This window comes from Trachypithecus francoisi, unplaced genomic scaffold (genome assembly GCF_009764315.1).
Source record: "Trachypithecus francoisi isolate TF-2019V2 unplaced genomic scaffold, Tfra_2.0 Lachesis_group2, whole genome shotgun sequence".
Taxonomy (NCBI): Eukaryota; Metazoa; Chordata; class Mammalia; order Primates; family Cercopithecidae; genus Trachypithecus; species Trachypithecus francoisi.
Genome location: NW_022681465.1, coordinates 145,569,692 through 145,587,807, shown reverse-complemented (window position 1 = coordinate 145,587,807; position 18,116 = coordinate 145,569,692). Strand labels below are relative to the sequence as shown.

The 18,116-nt window shown below is 37.0% G+C and overlaps 2 protein-coding genes across 6 annotated transcripts in view; one reads left to right on the top strand and one right to left on the bottom strand.

Annotated features, from left to right (window-relative positions):
- The window catches only part of TCERG1 (transcription elongation regulator 1), a 60,170-nt gene extending 47,881 nt beyond the window's left edge, over window positions 1-12,289 (top strand). For 3 of the 5 annotated variants that reach the window (XM_033180758.1, XM_033180762.1, XM_033180759.1), the window contains 6 exons: window positions 3,879-4,043; window positions 4,652-4,834; window positions 7,858-8,037; window positions 8,707-8,790; window positions 9,956-10,056; window positions 11,220-12,289. In XM_033180758.1, the coding sequence (XP_033036649.1) occupies window positions 3,879-4,043; window positions 4,652-4,834; window positions 7,858-8,037; window positions 8,707-8,790; window positions 9,956-10,056; window positions 11,220-11,421 (915 nt within the window). In that variant the 3' untranslated portion in view covers window positions 11,422-12,289. Of the gene's footprint in view, window positions 1-3,878; window positions 4,044-4,651; window positions 4,835-7,857; window positions 8,038-8,706; window positions 8,791-9,955; window positions 10,057-10,856; window positions 10,951-11,219 lie in introns of all 5 variants that reach the window. The other 2 variants (XR_004430013.1, XM_033180761.1) reach the window with 2 other exon arrangements.
- Window positions 12,290-13,926: 1,637 nt separating this feature from the next.
- GPR151 (G protein-coupled receptor 151) lies at window positions 13,927-16,985 on the bottom strand. Its single transcript, XM_033178630.1, has one exon. The coding sequence runs from the start codon at window positions 16,902-16,904 to the stop codon at window positions 15,645-15,647; it is 1,260 nt and encodes a 419-aa protein (XP_033034521.1). The 5' UTR covers window positions 16,905-16,985; the 3' UTR covers window positions 13,927-15,644.
- Between the last annotated feature and the right edge of the window lie 1,131 nt (window positions 16,986-18,116).

The window sequence follows — 18,116 nt, the reverse complement described above, 5'->3', positions numbered from 1 at the left end:
AATGTCTGAAACTTCCTAATTATCCGACTTATTTGGCTTCCAAGTGAGTTTTCCAGAATTGTTTCACTGTTTACTTAAAAAATGATTATGCTTCTCAGAGGAAATGTGTAAAATCAAATTCTACTACATAATTTTGTATGTTGAATTAGAATCATATTAATGAATTATTTGCTACTTTTGACTTTTAGAATAACCTGTTTAAGAAAATCAAGTAAATAAGTGATTGTTTGATTTTGTATGATTGCTTTTATACAAATTAAATGTATTTATCTTTGCATTTGTAACTGATTTTCTTTTTCTAAACACTTTTTTTATAACTATTTTATGTATTCTGTTTTATAACAAGTGGATAGACTTTACAGTTTTGTGCTGTGCGGCCTGTCAATCAGTTCAGTGACAGCTGTCAATCACTGACACGCAAAGTGTTATGGGATTTCCTAGTGAGGAAAGAATTGGTATCTCTGTGTGGTGACTTTAGCCTCCCGCAGTTCCGGTACTTTACATTTTTTTAGTCTTTTTTCCTTATGAAGTGATGAGAATTGTGCCCAGAATGTGTTAATTTAAAAAAAGAAATTAAATAGATATGACATCTAAATTAAATAAATCTAATATTTAATATATTCAGCTTTATTTTATTTTGACTATAAAAATCTTAATTCTCTAAATTACAGGTTTGGCTTTATACCATTACTAGATTAAAGAAAAAAAGGCAGGAAATTGCTAAAGTGAAGCTTTCTCAGCCAATTTAAAGAATGCAAAATCAATGACTAACTAGGCCATCAAAGCAGAAATCTTTAAAGTAAGGGTTTAAATATAGTGGATTTTATATTCACATTTTGAGCACATTTGGTTTATGGGGTTTTATTTTTCTTTCATGACTTCCACTGTATTGTTTATACTGTTCTTAAGTATATTGTGTATACTTAAAAAAAAAATCACATTGGAACTGTGTAATTAGATAGCAAGAGCAGTACCAGTAGCATGGTACTAGAATTTATTTCCTTGTTCTTGTAATTCTCCAGCTGGTCTTTGCAGCATTGTGATAGCTGAATCAATAGCTGAATACTAAAGGTTTAAAACTAATTTTAAAACTAATTTTGAAAACCTGTGAAGAACATTGACTTCTGGTGAAATTCTTGTTTTTCTTAAGTAACATTTTCAAGGTAGAGTCATTCTCACAGTAAGAGCATCATTTTCATGGTTTTACTACTAGTTTTCCATTTTATTAAAAAATGCCTTTAAAAGTCTACTTATCAGCCAGGCGCGGTGGTTCATGCCTATAATCCTAGCACTCTGGGAGGCTGAAGCAGGAGGATTGCTTGAGACCAGCCTAGACAATATAGCAAGACCCCCATCTCTACAACAAAACAAAAAAATAGCTGGTTGTAGTGATGTGCTTCTGTAGTTCCAGTTACTCTGGAATCTGAAGTGGGGGAATCGCTTGAGCCCAAACGGTCAAGGCTGCAGTGAGTTTTGATGGTTCCACTGCGCTCCAGCCTGGACAACAGAATGGGATTAAAAAAAAAAAAAAAAAGTCTACTTATTTTGTTTGCCAAAGTAGCTATTCTTAAGCTATTTTATTGTAATATTATAACCAATTTTTATAAAATTGTGGTTCAAATACTTTACCTTTTGTACAGCACATTTGAGGTTGTACGTAGTTGGAGTTAATCCACTGTTACGAAATTGACATATTTTTCTCTTCCCTCTCTTTTAAATTTCCTGTGAATAAATTATTTTCATTATAGTAAGGAATGGGGAGAATAATAAGGCCTTGAATTGCAGCTAATGGTAAATGACATTTTTTGACATTTATGCAGTTGTCAGGCAATTGTTCTCATACTGATAGCCTTAGTAAGCCATTTATAACCTGTCATGGTAATGTCCACAATGAAAGGAAGTTAAAGTTTAATTTTATTTAAAGTTCACTTGTTTATACATCACACATTTAAAAACCTATATGATAATCCTTACTTTATAGGTTTCATGTCTAACATATGAAAATTGTTTTAAGCTAATACAAATTCCTGTGGCTTAGAAAGATTCCTATTTGATATAACTTGCATGTTTTATTTAACATAAATTTTGTAAATTTTGCCTTCCAGTTGTCAAACACATCTAGGAATTTGGTGTTCATCATGTCAGATAAAAAGTAGGCAAGATGAACAGAAAAATTTAAGTTACATCACTACATCAGGTGGTTTCTTAATCACTGTCTGGAAATACTGGGTTTATGAGTATTTCTTACTAGTTCAAAGTGAAAGGCCAACTTTAGTAGTGGAGAAATCCACAGCTGATTAGCTCTTGTCTTTAGAAACATTTCAGATGCAGATATTCTGTTTCTTACAACCTTAAAAGTATTTTTCAGAAAGGACATCAACCTCACTTTTTTTTTTTTTTTTTTTTGAGATGAAGTTTCGCTCTTGTTGCCCAGGCTGGAGTGCAGTGGTGTAGTCTCGGCTCACTGCAACCTCTGCCTCCCAGGTTCAGACGATTCTCCTGCCTCAGCCTCCCGAGTAGCTGTGATTACAGGCATCTGCCACCACACCCAGCTAACTTTTTGTAATTTTAGTAGAGATGGGGTTTCACCATGTTTTTCAGGCTGGTCTCCAACTTGTGACCTCAGGTGATCCACCCACCTCACCCTCCCAGAGTGCTGGGATTATAGGCATGAGCCACTGTGCCTGGCCTCAGTCTCACTTTTAATCCTCCAGTAGGAGAAATGAAGTTGTAAGGGGAAATGATAGTGTTAGGCTAGGCAGAAGGAATGATTCATATATTTTTGTGCACACACATTTTAAATCCTGATTCCCCTGATCAGGTGGGAAGGTCCATATTCAGTTCTTACTGGAAGGGAGGGGTTCTTAATATGGTCAGAATCTTTGTTGAAATGACCTTGGTTATCTTGGGTATCTTCTGTGGTAGAAGTACAAAGTAGTATACGTGGGATTAAATTTTAAAACAATTAGGCCCTCAGGCATACATAAAAATAACTATCTCATTTACTCCTTTCCTCACCTATTTAAATAAATAAGAAATACAGTTTTGGAGAGGGGTTTTAAGTAGTTGTATATGTTGATACTTGAAGGATTAATGTTTAATACCTTTGGTATAATGTTATTAACTTGGTATTTCAGTTGAGTATAATACTGGATAAACACTTACATTCTGAGTTTGTAATGTGTATAGGCATACATGTTTAATGCTAAAAAGTATAGAAGATATGAATACAATTTTTTAGTAATGGTTAATTATGAACATAGAAATTCTATAACTTTCTCACATATCAAGGTGTACAACTGCCTTTTTTTCACCAAAATACAAATTTTTACCCCATTTTGATTTTAGACATTTCACAGTATAAGTTTGTAATGACTTGCAGTGATTTTTAAATGTCTTATTAATTTCAATGGCCAAAATTTTTATCCATATAGTTTTTTAAATAAATCATTTTTACCATGTTGATATTAAAGTATTGTCAGCTCATAAGCCTGACTCTTAGCTAAAAATAAATGCAGCTCGATGTAAATTTATATTCCCTAAGAATACATGGCAGTTCTGAGATCTGAAGTTATCAATAATCTGAAAAAGCCTTTTTCTATATTTGAATAATTTCTTTATAACGTATTATTTATCTTGAATTTGGCAAATTTTAGATGAAAGCCTATATGCTTGTTGATGTTTACATTTCTAGTAAAAGAACACTTCTGATCTTTTCTTTTACTGTAATTCATTCTACTCTAAATGCCTGTATTTTAAAAGTTATTCTCATATTTAAGGTAAGTGAATTTTTTTCTAGTTGTAAATATTTAAGATATGATGAATTTCTCATAGTACATTATTTTCCCTCCCATCCCACTACCTGTTTCAAAATACAGATTAAATCGGATTTCTTTGAACTGTTATCTAATCATCACTTGGACAGTCAGTCTCGATGGAGCAAAGTAAAAGACAAAGTAGAAAGTGATCCACGTTACAAAGCAGTAGATAGTTCATCAATGAGAGAAGATCTTTTCAAACAGTACATTGAAAAAATAGCCAAGGTAACTGTTGTGTTTACTTGTATTACTTTCTTTTTTTTTTTTTTTTTTTTTTTTTGAGACAGAGTCTCGCTGTGTTGCCTGGGCTGGAGTGCAGTGGCCAGATCTCAGCTCACTGCAAGCTCCACCTCCCGGGTTCACGCCATTCTCCTGCCTCAGCCTCCAGAGTAGCTGGGACTACAGGCGCCCGCCACCTCGCCCGGCTAGTTTTTTGTGTTTTTTTTTAGTAGAGACGGGGTTTCACCGGTTAGCCAGGATGGTCTCGATCTCCTGACCTCGTGATCCGCCCGCCTCGGCCTCCCAAAGTGCTGGGATTACAGGCTTGAGCCACCGCGCCCGGCCTGTATTACTTTCATTGAATAATACAATTCTAACTTGTGTTAAGGGTATATGTTGTTGTTGGGGATTTTTCTATTGGGGGTTTGGAATTTTTCTTGTTAGTATTCTTAACATGAGAGTCTAGTTGATTTGGAGATGAGAGATACACAGTGTTTAGGTATATTCTGGGCAAAAACTAGATTTGGAATTTTTTATTTGGCAAGCTGGTTATTCTGTAAAAACATATTTTGATGGAGTTGGTAAGAAGGATAATGTAATTTTTACTTTTACAGAATTTAGACTCAGAAAAAGAAAAGGAGCTTGAAAGGCAAGCCCGCATTGAGGCAAGCCTTCGAGAACGAGAAAGGGAGGTTCAAAAGGCTCGTTCAGAACAAACAAAAGAAATAGATCGAGAGAGAGAGCAGCACAAACGAGAAGAAGCTATCCAGAATTTCAAAGCTCTTCTGTCTGATATGGTATATGTTAATATTTTACTTTTTTTCTCTAACGTACTGGATATTGGAAATTTATTATATTACTGTTATGAATATTTTAATGTTATTCAATTCTGAGGGAGATAATTTGCTAAATTATAAAGCATTTAAAAATTGAATACTTGGTATTGGTACTGTTACTATAGGAAAAAACTCTAGTTATTTAACAAATTCAGAAGTTAGGCATTTTGCGTATATGGAAAGTCATAATCATTTAGTCTCACAACTTTGTTATTTATCATTCTTGATGAAAGTTGACATACCACACACTTACCTGCCATAGTGAGAAATAAAATGTGCTGAACACAATTTAACTTTCTTGTTGATGATTTAGGGCCATCATTGTGATGATCAGTTATACTTGTAGATGGTATGAGATTGAGGACTGGAAGTGTAACTGACCCCAGGAGATACCCTGAAACTTCGTTGTAAATCTTTCTCCCTTACCCCTCATGGTTGTTGAGGTATGTAGGGTTTTTTTGTCCCTACAGTGAATGCCCCCAGACTACTGTCCTACTTGCTAATATTTTTTGGAGTTGGGGGTGGCTTCTCTTTGTCACATCTCTCCTATGCTATTTCTTTTCTCTTTTTCAGTGGAACTTTTTACTCTTGTCACTTCTGATTTCTTCCCTTGCATCTGTTTCTTACTCTACCCAGGGGTATCCAATCTTTTGACTTCCCTGGGCCACAGTGGAAGAAGGAGAATTGTCTTGGGCCACACATAAAGTTCACTAACATGGCTGAGCACGGTGGCTCACGCCTGTAATCCCAGCACTTTGGGAGGCTAAGGCGGGCAGATCACTTGGGGTCAGGAGTTCAAGACTAGGCTGGCCAACATGGTGAAACCCCGTCTCTAGTAAAAATACAAAAATTAGCCCGGTGTGGTGGTGTGTGCCTGTAGTCCCAGCTACGTGAGAGGCTGAGGCAGGAGCATCACTTGAACCTGGGAGGCGGAGGCTGCAGTGAGCCAAGATTGTGCGACTGTACTCCAGCCTGGTGACAGAGTGAGACTCCGTCTCAAAAAGAAAAATGTACATTAACACTAATGATAGCTGATGAGCTAAAAAAAAAAAAAAAAAGACAAAAACATCTCATAATGTTTTAAGAAAGTTTATATATTTGTGTTGGGGCACATTCAGAGCCATCCTGGGCTGCATGTGGCCTGTGGGCCACGGGTTGGACAACCTTGTCCTACACCCTGGACAATTACAGTAGTTTCCTAATTTAATTTCTCTACCTACCTCTAACATTCCCGCAAATTTGTCTCTTCTATTGCAGTCACAGAAATCTTCATAAAAAACGAAACTAATTTTGTCACTCTCCCGGTTACTTGCAGGGGATGAAGGTTCTCTGTACTCCCAGCAGTTTCCTGCAGGTCACATTCAGCCTCCTTAGCATAATATAAAAGATGGTTCATTTCTTACCTCCCACCTTCATATTTCCTAAGCACCTTTGCTTTCTTCATTTGCTCCTTGAACTGTAACCTTGCTGAACATGCTTAATGAACCATACCATCCTTCCATTGCTCATGGCAGTCCCTCTACCTGAAATGATTTGGAAGTGTTCCTGTTGCAGTGACAGACTTTCTCGTTCTTCAGGGGTACACTCAAGTATCTCTCCTGTGAGGCTACTCCTGACCCATCTAGGCAGATTCGATCTCACTGTTCCTTAGACCACCCTTGTGCTCAGCATATGACTCTGCAGCACTTACTACCTGTACTTGCAGTTATTTGCTTACATGTTTATCCTTTTTGGTTTTTTTGTTTGTTTGTTTTTTGAGATGGAGTCTCTGTCACCTAGCTGGAGTGCAGTGGCATGATCTTGGCTCACTGCAACGTCTGCCTCCTGGGTTCAAGTGATTCTCCTGCCATAGTCTCCTGAGTAGCTGGGACTACAGGCACGTGCCACCACACCCAGCTAATTTTTGTATTTTTAGTAGAAATGGGGTTTAGCCATGTTGGCCAGGCTGGTCTCAAACTCCTGACCTCAGGTGATCCACCCGCCTCCCAAAGTGCTGGGATTACAGGCGTGAGCCACCGCGCCTGCCCTTTTTATCCTTTTTTTTCTGCTTTTTTAAGTGAACTCTTTGAAGGAAGGGATAGCGTCTTACTTATTTTGTAATCTTACTGTGAAGCACGGTATTTATCTGACTTGTATTTAGATGCTTGGTAAGTGTTGGTTAAATAAATGTTTTTATATTTTTCTTTTCTTACCTATCATTTTAGTCTGTGTTTCTTCACATTGGCAGTAGTGTGGCTTAACTTTTAATGTCATTACCACCAATGAAGCATATCTTTTTGCTGGTTGGTGAGCCAGCCTGACCTGTTATGCCTTCTGTTATGCTGTCTTCTTTTTAAAAATTGTTTTGAGAAATCATAATTGTATATACTTATGGGGTACAGTTGCTGTTTCGATATAGGTAGATAATGTGGAATGATTAAACCAAAGCTGTTTAACATATTCATCACTTTGTTTGCTTGTAATTTTTTGTGGTGAAACATTTGGAATTTGCTGTCAGTTATTTTGAATATAGAATACATTATTGACTTTAGTTAACCCTGGTGTACAGTAGATCTCAAAACTTATTCCTGCTGTCTCTCTGAAACTTCACAAGTAACTCCTCATTCTCTCCCTTGTCCTGTCTCCTACCCCCTAGACTTTGGTGACCATCTATCTACTCTCTATTTCTATGAGTTCAACTTTTTCGGATTCCACAAATGTGAGACTATGCAGTATTTGTGTTTCTGTGCTTGGCTTATTTCACTTATATTGTCCTCTAGGTTTATCCATGCCACAAATGAATAGAATTTTCCTCTTTTTTAAGGCTGAGTAGTACTCCATTGTGTATATTTATTACATTTTCTTTATCCATTTATCTGTTGATAGACACTTAGGTTGATTCCATATCTTGGCTATTGTGAATAATGCTGCAGTGGACATGGAGTGCAAATAGACATTCAGATAAGTCTCTTTGGTGATATATATATATAATTTTTTTTCTTCAGGTACGTTCTTCAGATGTGTCATGGTCTGATACTCGTAGGACCCTCCGAAAAGATCACCGCTGGGAATCTGGATCCTTATTGGAAAGAGAGGAGAAAGAGAAACTTTTTAATGAACACATTGAAGCACTTACCAAAAAAAAGAGGGAGCACTTTAGGCAACTTCTGGATGAAACTTCTGCGGTAAGAGTCTCTTATTTTTCTCATTTTAATCTGGATGAATCTTTGTTAGTAATTTCTTAAAGCAAAGCATTGATATTATTTTTAGTGTCATGGTCTTTAGATTCATTACTGGATTTCATTATATGACAATTCTCTGATTTAAAAAAATTATGGTATTCTTAATTATTTAGAAATTCCTATTCTTTCTAGTTTTCACATTCATAACCGCTCCTATAGTAATTCAAAATGTCCTTAGCTGTATGGTCAGTGATCCCTCCTGATAATAGATTTAGCAAATTTCTTCTTTTGATCCATTTTCAATTTGGTACTGTGGCCTCTTGTTCGGCAGTTTGTACACTTTGTTATCCAGGTTTTGTTCCTTTTTATCTGCTCTCTTTTTGGTGATGGTTTCTTCAGAAGTTACGATGTTTGCCCATGTAAATACAGGGTTTGCAGGTGATTGTCTTAGGCCACCTTGAAAGTATGGCCATGAAAATAACTCTTGTGGCAAGCCAACAAAAAGAAATTGCATTAACGCTGCTTCCCTGTCCCTAACTAGTCCAGTTACGCTTGGGCATTACAAGAGATCGCAGGTCAGTGTGTAATATTATGTACCATATGTGCTGCAGTTTGACCCCCTAAGTAAAAGTGAGTTGTATTTATATTTTTTATTCACATGTCTTTTCAAAGATTACCTTAACATCCACGTGGAAAGAAGTAAAAAAAATCATTAAGGAAGATCCTCGGTGTATTAAGTTCTCCTCCAGTGACAGGGTAAGGGGATTTTGTGTCAAGATTTACTATCAATTTATAAATACTTAAATATGAAGTTGATTGTTTTAAGTGAATTACTTTTAAGTGTATGAGAAATGAATCTGATTTTTAAGTTCATGTTTTGTTTCTTGCATGATAAATTAGCAAGAGAGCACAATAGAAAGTTTAACATTTTAATGCTTGGGGTGAAGCTTGTATTTTAGGATCTTAGAGGTTTGATGAAGCTGCAGTTTTATTTTAGTCAGGTACCACTAGACAGACATATTTAGGCTGGCAATTGGTACCAAACTATCAAAGCACTTGACTCTTAAGCCTGACTAACAGAACCCTGTAACGAGATCGCTAGTTCTCATATGCTTCAAGGTCTGAAACAGTGAATGATGTTAAGAAAAGTGTTGTTTACTACAGTTCATTTTATCCCTCGGCCTTTTATTTGTTTTCTTTTACATCATTCCCCTTTCCTGATTGGTTTCTCTAGGTCTGGGCATCTTTTATAAAAACTCATAAATCTAATACTCTTCCCCCTCAAAGTCTATTGGATTGTAGATGTTTGGACCATAAAATATGCATGACTGGGAAAGAGGGGTAGACCCAGTCTCAGTTTCCAACTTTTCTGACTGTTTAGAATTGATAATAAAGTCTTTTTTAAGTCCAAAGAGTTGATTCATCTTATAACTTTTGGCTTGCTGGAAAGCTAAATGCTCAGTACTGTGTAAGTTAAGTTTTGAGTGTTAACCTACAGTTGCTGTATCCACAAATTACTGTTTTTGTTCTTGAAGTTAAAAATACAGTGTGCAGGAAGTGAACACTTAATCCTTAATATCCTTATTTTTAAGTGTCCACCTCATGAGGTTGTTATGAAGATTGAAGTAGATGATCCTCATAAAATGCTCAGCAGTGTAGCGCATAGGAAGTGCTTAAGTTTCAGCCACTACTAATTTATGATTCCTCATTCTTTCTGTATGACACAAAAATGAACATTGCAGATTATGTGCTTTAATGAATTTTATATATGAACAAAATGTACCCTGTTGCCTTTTTCTTTTGAAATTTGAATTTTATTATGTGACTTAAACATTACTGTTTAATAAATAATTGATGTTTATTTTGGAATTAGTGGGCTTTATTTCCATAATCTTAACTTTTTTTTTTTTTTTTTTAACAGAAAAAGCAAAGAGAATTTGAAGAATATATCAGAGACAAATATATCACAGCCAAAGCTGACTTCAGGACACTTTTGAAAGAGACCAAATTTATAACATATAGGTGTGTGCAATGAAATGTTTCATATTGGCAGTCATTCTCTTTACTAGTCTTTACTCTAATGGTCAGAGCATTCTTTGCATTCACACACATTATTAATTTTTAGGGATAAGAAGATGCCAACTTCTGTCCAAAGTCAAATACAGCCCATATCTACCATACTTTTTTTTTTTTTTTAAAGAAAGGGCCCAGATGTCAATTCTTATTTTGTGTTACCCACCCATCCAGTTTTTAATACATATTTTTTTTTTTTACTTCACTGCTTTTTTTAGGAATACCCTCAACTATATAAGAATTGTATTTCATGAAAAGTCTTTTAAAATAATCTTTCACTATCAGTTATCTTTGCCTCCTCTGAAGACTATTCAGTGTGGTTAAAGCATGAAATCATCTATGTAAGCTCAGCATAAACTTTTTTTCCCCCCTCAAAGGAAAGCATTTTGCTGGGTACATTTAAATACAAATTGTAAATTATGAGATTAGAGCCTATAAACAAGATTTCTCTGTAGCAAACCCAACAGTTCTTCACCCCTAACAATTTATCATCAGGAAAACAATTTTGCATTGCTTACCAGTCAGTATGCAGGAAACTATTTTTGTTTCATGCTCCAGCTTTTCTTCTTTAAGAGAGAAATTTGAAACATCTTAATAAAGGGTATGTGCACGGGAGGCTAGATAGTGCTGAGGGTGTGGTTTTTAGATATTTTGTCATTTGGATTTTTTGGTCAGGATCCTTAATGTTTTGCATCAGCTTGGGCTTTTAAATTAGATGTGAAGTAAGACTTCTTTCTACATTTTTATAGTTAATTTAGTGAAAGATGTGAAAGTGAAAGCTTGTGAAAGATGCTGGGATTGGCAGCCCCGCAGACTGAAGTCCTCTGTTCATCCACAGAACAGGTACAGCACGGGCAAGATTTACCCACCCACCCTCAGCCCTGATCTGGAGGGACCACCACTAGGGGTGGGAGGGTAATTCAGCTTCTGAGGCCCTTTCACTCCTTGGAGTCTTTGCTGAGGCGACTTACAAAGGTGACCACTGCAGTGAAATTTTTCTTAAAAAAAAAAAGTGGAAACACAATTAGGAACTAGATGGACATTTCCAGCTCATTTCTGAAAGACCTGTGAACAGCAGTCAGTAATTCTTGGACTTCTTTTTCTTATTTCAGATCCAAAAAATTAATCCAAGAATCTGATCAGCACCTGAAAGATGTAGAAAAAATTTTACAGAATGACAAACGGTATTTAGTACTGGACTGTGTGCCAGAGGAGAGACGTAAACTGATTGTGGCATATGTTGATGACCTGGATCGCCGGGGTCCACCCCCACCACCCACAGCATCAGAGCCCACAAGACGATCAACAAAATAATTCTAAATACTCTTCCACAGGGGTATCTATTCAAAATGCTTGCATGAGCCAATTTTCAGGTTTTTACATATATGTGCATTAGTCAACCTATTGCAAAACCATCTGACAAACAGAAGGAGAAGCATTTGTGAACAGTTTCTGAACAGAACACTTTGGAAATATTTATGCTTTTCTTTGTGTGGCATGACTGACATACATACTCAAATATAGGCTGTCTCTAGTAAATCTTAAAATCTTGAAGCTAAAATTCATCCTTTTATGAGGTGTGGAAGTCAGTGACTTGGTGACGTTCTTCCTAGCAGTGTTAATACATGCAAGAAGTAAGAGCCTTTGTGGCTTGAACTTGCCAGATGCAAATACCACAGACTCCAAGAAAACCTGAGTTGGGGTTTGTTTTGTTTTGATTTTTTTTTTTTTTAAAGCGGGTAAAAGAGAAGACACTGAAAATTGAATTCTTATCTTCCAGAGGCTACGATTATTATAATGGACAATACTTTTACCTTTGTCTCTAAAGATCAGATTAGTTTTATTTGTTCACTTATGTGCTTTGATTATCCCCTCTGAATTATAGACCAAGTCTTGTTGTTTAGCCTAAGAGAAGATTTATGTAGTAATTTCTTCTCAGGTATGGAACCACGGTCATAACTAACATGTTGGCCAGAATAGAACCACTGGTTAAACATATTTTATTCACCATTAAGTGATCTTTATCAATATTCTGGATTAGACAACAAATTACCTTTCTGGGTGTTTCTTGTAAACTATACTCCTGTTTGAATGTTAAACTTTGTTGCTAAAGTTTAATTTTAAGATGTTTGAATGTTCAGTTTATGTATTTGAACTACAATAAACCAACCCTTTTTATATATCTGTATTGTATATGATTATTGTTACTTAATGTTTAAGAGCTTATTTTAACCTGATTTTTAAAAAAGCAGCAAATAGAATTTCACACAAAGTAAGTTGACTCTAAATCTTAAGTATTGCCTAGTTTTTAAAGGTTTGAATATAATCAGTATTGCAGTATAAAAAGGAAAGAATTTGTAGAGAATCATTTTGGTGCTCAAGTCTTTTAGCAGTGCCTTATTGCCTCACAGCAAGAAGATGCTGGGGTTTTTTTTGTTTTTCGTCCTTTGTACTGTATGATGGTTTATGCCTTTTTGGCATTCTTTCAACATGTCGTGTGCATCACACCATGAATCGGTTCCAAATTGATATACCTAGTTTTACCTCCCGAGTTGAAAACAAATCTTTTTATTTTATCCCCTCATAGATTGCTCACTTCAGAGTGCCACATAAATAAAATGTTTAAGAAAATATATATGTTAATAGAATAATTTATTTTCCATTATCTCGTACCCACTATGATTGTAACAAATCCTGGAAAGAAGGAATACCAACAGATCTGTGTTTGTATGTTGTGTGTATAGTCACAGACACACACATTCACATTCATGTTATATGGTTCTTAGCTTAAATCTATTAAGTGTCATAGAAATTTTGTGAACTCTGTGTGTAGGAACCTGGCATTGATCAGACTAAGGTCTTCAGCTATAAAGTTGATAAACAGGATATGTTTTTTCTTTTAATTAGTACAAAGGATCTTACTGTCTCCTAGGCTGGAGTGCAGTGGTGCCATCATAGCTCACTGTAACTTTGAACTCCTGGTTTCAGTGATCTTTCTGAGTAGCTGAGACTGCAGGAATGCATTACCGCATTACCATGTCTGGCTTTTTTTTTTTTTTTTTTTTTTTTAAAAGAAATGGTTTCACTCTGTTGCCCAGGCTGGTCTCAAACTCCGGCCTCAAGCCATTCTCCCACCTCGGCCATCCAAAGTGCTAGGATTACAGGCGTCAACCACCACACCTGGCCTTCTTTTGTTTCCTTTTTTCTCTTTCTTTGTAGTTCATTTTATAAGTTCATTGAGTGATTTTTAAGTACTCTGAGGAATGAAACTGAAGTGCTTGCCAAGAGGAGCACAACTGTAATGTAGTATGTAGAAATATGACTGTCTCACAAGGGTAAAGTTTCCAGAATGCCTTATTTTGTTATTCTGAATTCCACATAGTATTGTTTGTCCACTTACTACATTGTTTCTCATAGTAGAGAAGTGAGAAGGAAACAGTTTGGCGATATCTCTTCTAATTTCCTACTTTTGTCTTAAAAGTATCCGGGTTTGAGCAGATAAGACACAAATCAACCTTCTCTAAGCAGATTTTTTAAGGGATCAAGTCAGGACTTACTTTGTGTATCAGGTTCTTAATGAAAGGTTCGTTGTGATTACTCTTTGTTCCAGTGTCTGCATCTTGATTTGGTGCTTGTTAGCAAACTCTGAAAATAAGTTTATTCTGAGACATGTTCCAGTGTTAAGGTCAAACAGCTCCGTAAAGCTCCATTGTTCCTAATAATGATTTTGGAATGATAATTCAAGACAGACAGCTTTAAATCTCCAGAAACTATCTGAAGTAAAACGTAATTATTTTTATTTCTTTACAAGTGTAAAGTGTCAAACCCTAGAAGCTTACATCCTAAATTTACTCCATATAGTGAACATAAAAACTATTAATTCAAATAATCACAGGCAATGATAATCCTTTCTGTAACTACCATATCACAAAACAAGATTTTGGATTCTTGGGTTACATTTTACCATATTTGAATACATGAGCTTTACATGAAATTTGTATTGAAGGAAGTAAAAAAATATAGCCTACCTCCTGTGTTAAAAAGCAAACTATGACCACTTATGAAGAAGCAAAGAATCCGGAAACCCATACACAACATAAAAAACAACATCTTTTTTTTTCCCATAACATATTCTTTATATTTCAGATTCTGCATTGCTTGGTTTGCCCTAAAGGCATTTTTTCTGTTCTGAGGAAACCTTTCAGTGAAAATACCCGAGTTCCATAACAAAGTAATCAAGCATCATGGACAAATATCATTATACTTAAAAGGGGAAGAAATGTATCATAATCATGTTTTACTGGGTATGTTTTACCTTGCTATAAAATGAATGGTTATTGCCTATTACTCAAATTTTACCATATGTCTGGGTACACAGTTTTACTGCTTTTCTTTCTGCATTGCCCTTATGCTTTTTATTTTGTATTCTTAACCAAATTCTGTCTTGTGTTTGTTGGATTTTCTCTTTTTGACATCAGTCTCTTTCTCAGGTTGCTCGATTATTTTTATAACTTAGAAATCCTATAGTATTTTAAAAGTTGAGTAGGGTTGAAGTTCAACGTTATGGGTGAGGGTAAGTTTAGTACCATTAACAAGAAAGATCACCATCTCCATCTTCTATTATATTTGAGGAGTAATCTATACCTATATCATTAACCATGGTTTATCTTGGGAGAAAGGAGATAATAAGAGGAACACATTTCTGCTTATAGAAAAATAACTGTCCCACATTTTGGAAGTGAAGAGAGGGTATTTTTAAAGTACTTTTTTCCCCTATATCAGACTATTGAAAGTCATTGGAAAGCTGCTAAAATTCTCAGAAACTGAAGACTCATTCAGGTAGCTTTAAAAAGTTCACTGAAGCAGGCTTTAGTATAAGTTGGAATTTATTTAAACTTAGCTAGAACCAGCCATGGGTTGAAATTAGTCCAGAATTGGAATAAGGTGCTGTTTCTTTTTCTTTGACCTTCAGTCATGAACATTATGATACGGACTTTTCATCAAGTAAATTAACATTTATTAAGTAAATGAAGATAACTCATTAAAATTTATCATTAATGTGTTAAAAATCTCAAGTGAAAGTAGATTTTGAGCTTTGGTTATGTGAAATACAATTTGGTAGGTAAAATTAGGACTAGCAGGTCCAGGATGAAACTGAAGGTAGAGGGGCTCAACTTTGACAGAACCTCTACTCCAGGCTCCAGCCGGTCCACTACAGGGCTAGTCCTAGGGGGTACCCAGTGAAACCATTGTGAACAAATGACAGAATAGCTGGGCTATCTAATCACTTTGACAGCAACGTCTTTACACAACACTTAAATTGTTTGGGAAGCCAGGTTCTAATTCTGAAACATAATTATTACTTCTAACATGGTTCTCTACTTACCACATTGCACATTTGGAGAGTGTAGATTGTGAAATATTTTTGTAATTCCTAATGGCAATAATTGTATTACAGTTTGTAAAGTCAGCAATATTGATAAGCAGCAGTACAAGTAAACACAATAATCACAATTTGTTTTGCTTTGAAACTAAATCTATTTAACACCTTCCCCTGTCTCTTGATCTTCATGTTCCCAGGGGATAGGGTCATTGTCCTGTACAGAAGGGACTGTGTCCCTCTCATGCCAAAACTGCTCTACATCAGGAAGGACGGGAATCTCTGCCTTCTCAGTTTTCCCTTTGCCAGAGGAGGGAGAGCTGGGTTTCTCTTTTTCTGGTATGGATGCTGGGGATTCTGGAGATGGAACCTTGTCAGGAAGACCCTCAGAGTTGCCAGCTGGTGTGTCCTGAGACTCTGAGATAGTTGGAGGTTTTTTGGTTATCATCCATTTCCATACACCTTTCAAGCCTTCCCTGAACTCCTCCGACATCACAAGAAAAATAAGAGGATTTGCTGAAGAGATGGAAAACATCAGGACCTGAGACAGGGCTATGAAACCTTGTGGTGGGGCCGGGCCTACAGCCTTCAGATGCCATACCCACAGCCAAGCTACCCACTCGGGGAGCCACAGGAGAGCAGAGGTGATGGCGATGCTCAGCAGCATCACTGTGACTTGCTTTGAGCGTATCTGGTTTCTAAGATTTTGAGTCTTAGTTCCTCGTTTTTTACATTGGTCATAAGCTCTCCAGAAATAAAAGCTTGCAAAAAGTAATGGAAGGCCAAATGCCAGGAGTGGGTAGAGCTTACCAAACATTGACATAAACTCTTCAGCCACAGCTGGTACATCCACGAGGCACATTTCCACACCTTCATGATGCCTGATGGTGCTAAAGAACCATTCTGGCAGGGGTAACAGGCTGGCCACAGTCCAGATGGCCACCAGCACTGACCAGATGGTGTAGTTGTGGATACTCACTTGCTTGGCCGGGTCACTTGCATACATGAAGCATATTTTGGCCACCACAACGATTGTCAGGCTCTTGGCTGCCATGCATGTGTGGATAAACCAGTCAGAGGACTTGCAGACAAACCAGCCTAGATCCCAAACACTTTTGGAGTATGCTGTAGCTCGGACAGGTGCAGAAAACAGCAGGAGAGAGAGATCAGCCAGGCTGAGATTCAGAATCAGGGAGTGGATCATGGATGGCTTTCCTTTCCAAGCATTGTGAAGGAGGATGCCAATCACACACAGGTTTCCCACGAAGCCCACCAGACAGACAGCCACCAAGAGAGCCGGGATGATGGTTCTCCAGTCCTGGGAATCAGAGGGCATGTACCCTCCGGCAAAGTGGAGATGAGCAAAGGATACATTCATGCTGCTGGAGTTAGAGTCTGCAAAGGCAGCTGCCAGCATCACTCTTTTTACAGCTTCTTACAGAAGTTAGCTTCTTATTTAGGTTTGTCTTCCTGCCTGGGCTCTTTTGCATAGGAAATAAGTACTGCGTCGTCAGTGTCAAATGACACCTCTGGATCCTCCCCTTGCTTATTTCCTGAGAGCAGAATGTGGAAGGAGGCTGGCTGTTAAGCTCTTCTCTGCTGCATACAATATACTTGTGACTGTACTGACTGTCAGATAGCAGGACCACATGGCTGCTGCTTATTAGCAAGTCTAATACCAAATCGTCAGCCCTGTGGAGTAATACAAATATACCCATAAATGATGAATGAAGAGAACATACATGTAAGTGGTGTATGTTCCTTGGGGGTCACTAGAGCCAGTCAAGGCAATTATTTTCAACCAGCTGTTCCTAAAATCTTGACTACAGTCTGTAATTTAGTGAACACTACATCTGAACCAAGTTCTTTGAACTTCACCTGATGGCCTGATCCAGTGGGTCTGGAGTAGGACCCACGAAATCATTTCTAACAAGTTCCCATGAGACTCTGATGCTGCAGGGTGGGAGACCACACTTTGAGAACCACTGTTTTAAACTGAGAACTAAAGCTTCCCCCACCCACTCTGCAGAGATGAGCTTCCTCTTCTTTTCCCCAACCCTTACAACCACCTCAGTCCCATCAACAGCTGGCTGAGATCAAACACAGCTGGAGAATGAAAACAAGTTAGAAGTCTTATTTAAAAAAATCTAATTATGGATGACTCAGTTTATTATGAGTTTTTAGAGGTAATTTTAGAGCTCCAAATTAGAACTGCTTTACATACTAATAAGACTTTTCAACAAGTGATGGTGATGAAGGCAACTGCATGATGAATTAGGCTGCTTTTCAGAGAGCATTCCTAGAGGATTTACCGTGACAAGAGAAATGAAAGAAAAATCAACAATATCTATGTGGAAGGCATTTAAGATTTTTTTAAAATTATATTTTAAAGTTGGTAAAAAAAATTTTGGGCTGGGCACACTGGCTCATGCCTGTAATCCCAGATTTTGGGGAGGTGGAGGCGGGAGGATTGCTTAAGGCCAGAAGTTCGAGACCAGCCTAGGCAACAAAGTGAGAACCCCCCCGCCCCCACCTCAAACAAACAAACAAATAAGGCAGGCATGATGGCGTACACACTCTGTCTAGAGACAGAGTAATCTTCTGTCTCTAGAAATAAAAAATTCTCAGA

What these genes read in the sequence shown, in the direction of transcription:
- GPR151 (XM_033178630.1), bottom strand. Translation starts at nt 16,904, where the DNA reads ATGCTGGCAGCTGCCTTTGCAGACTCTAACTCCAGCAGCATGAATGTA.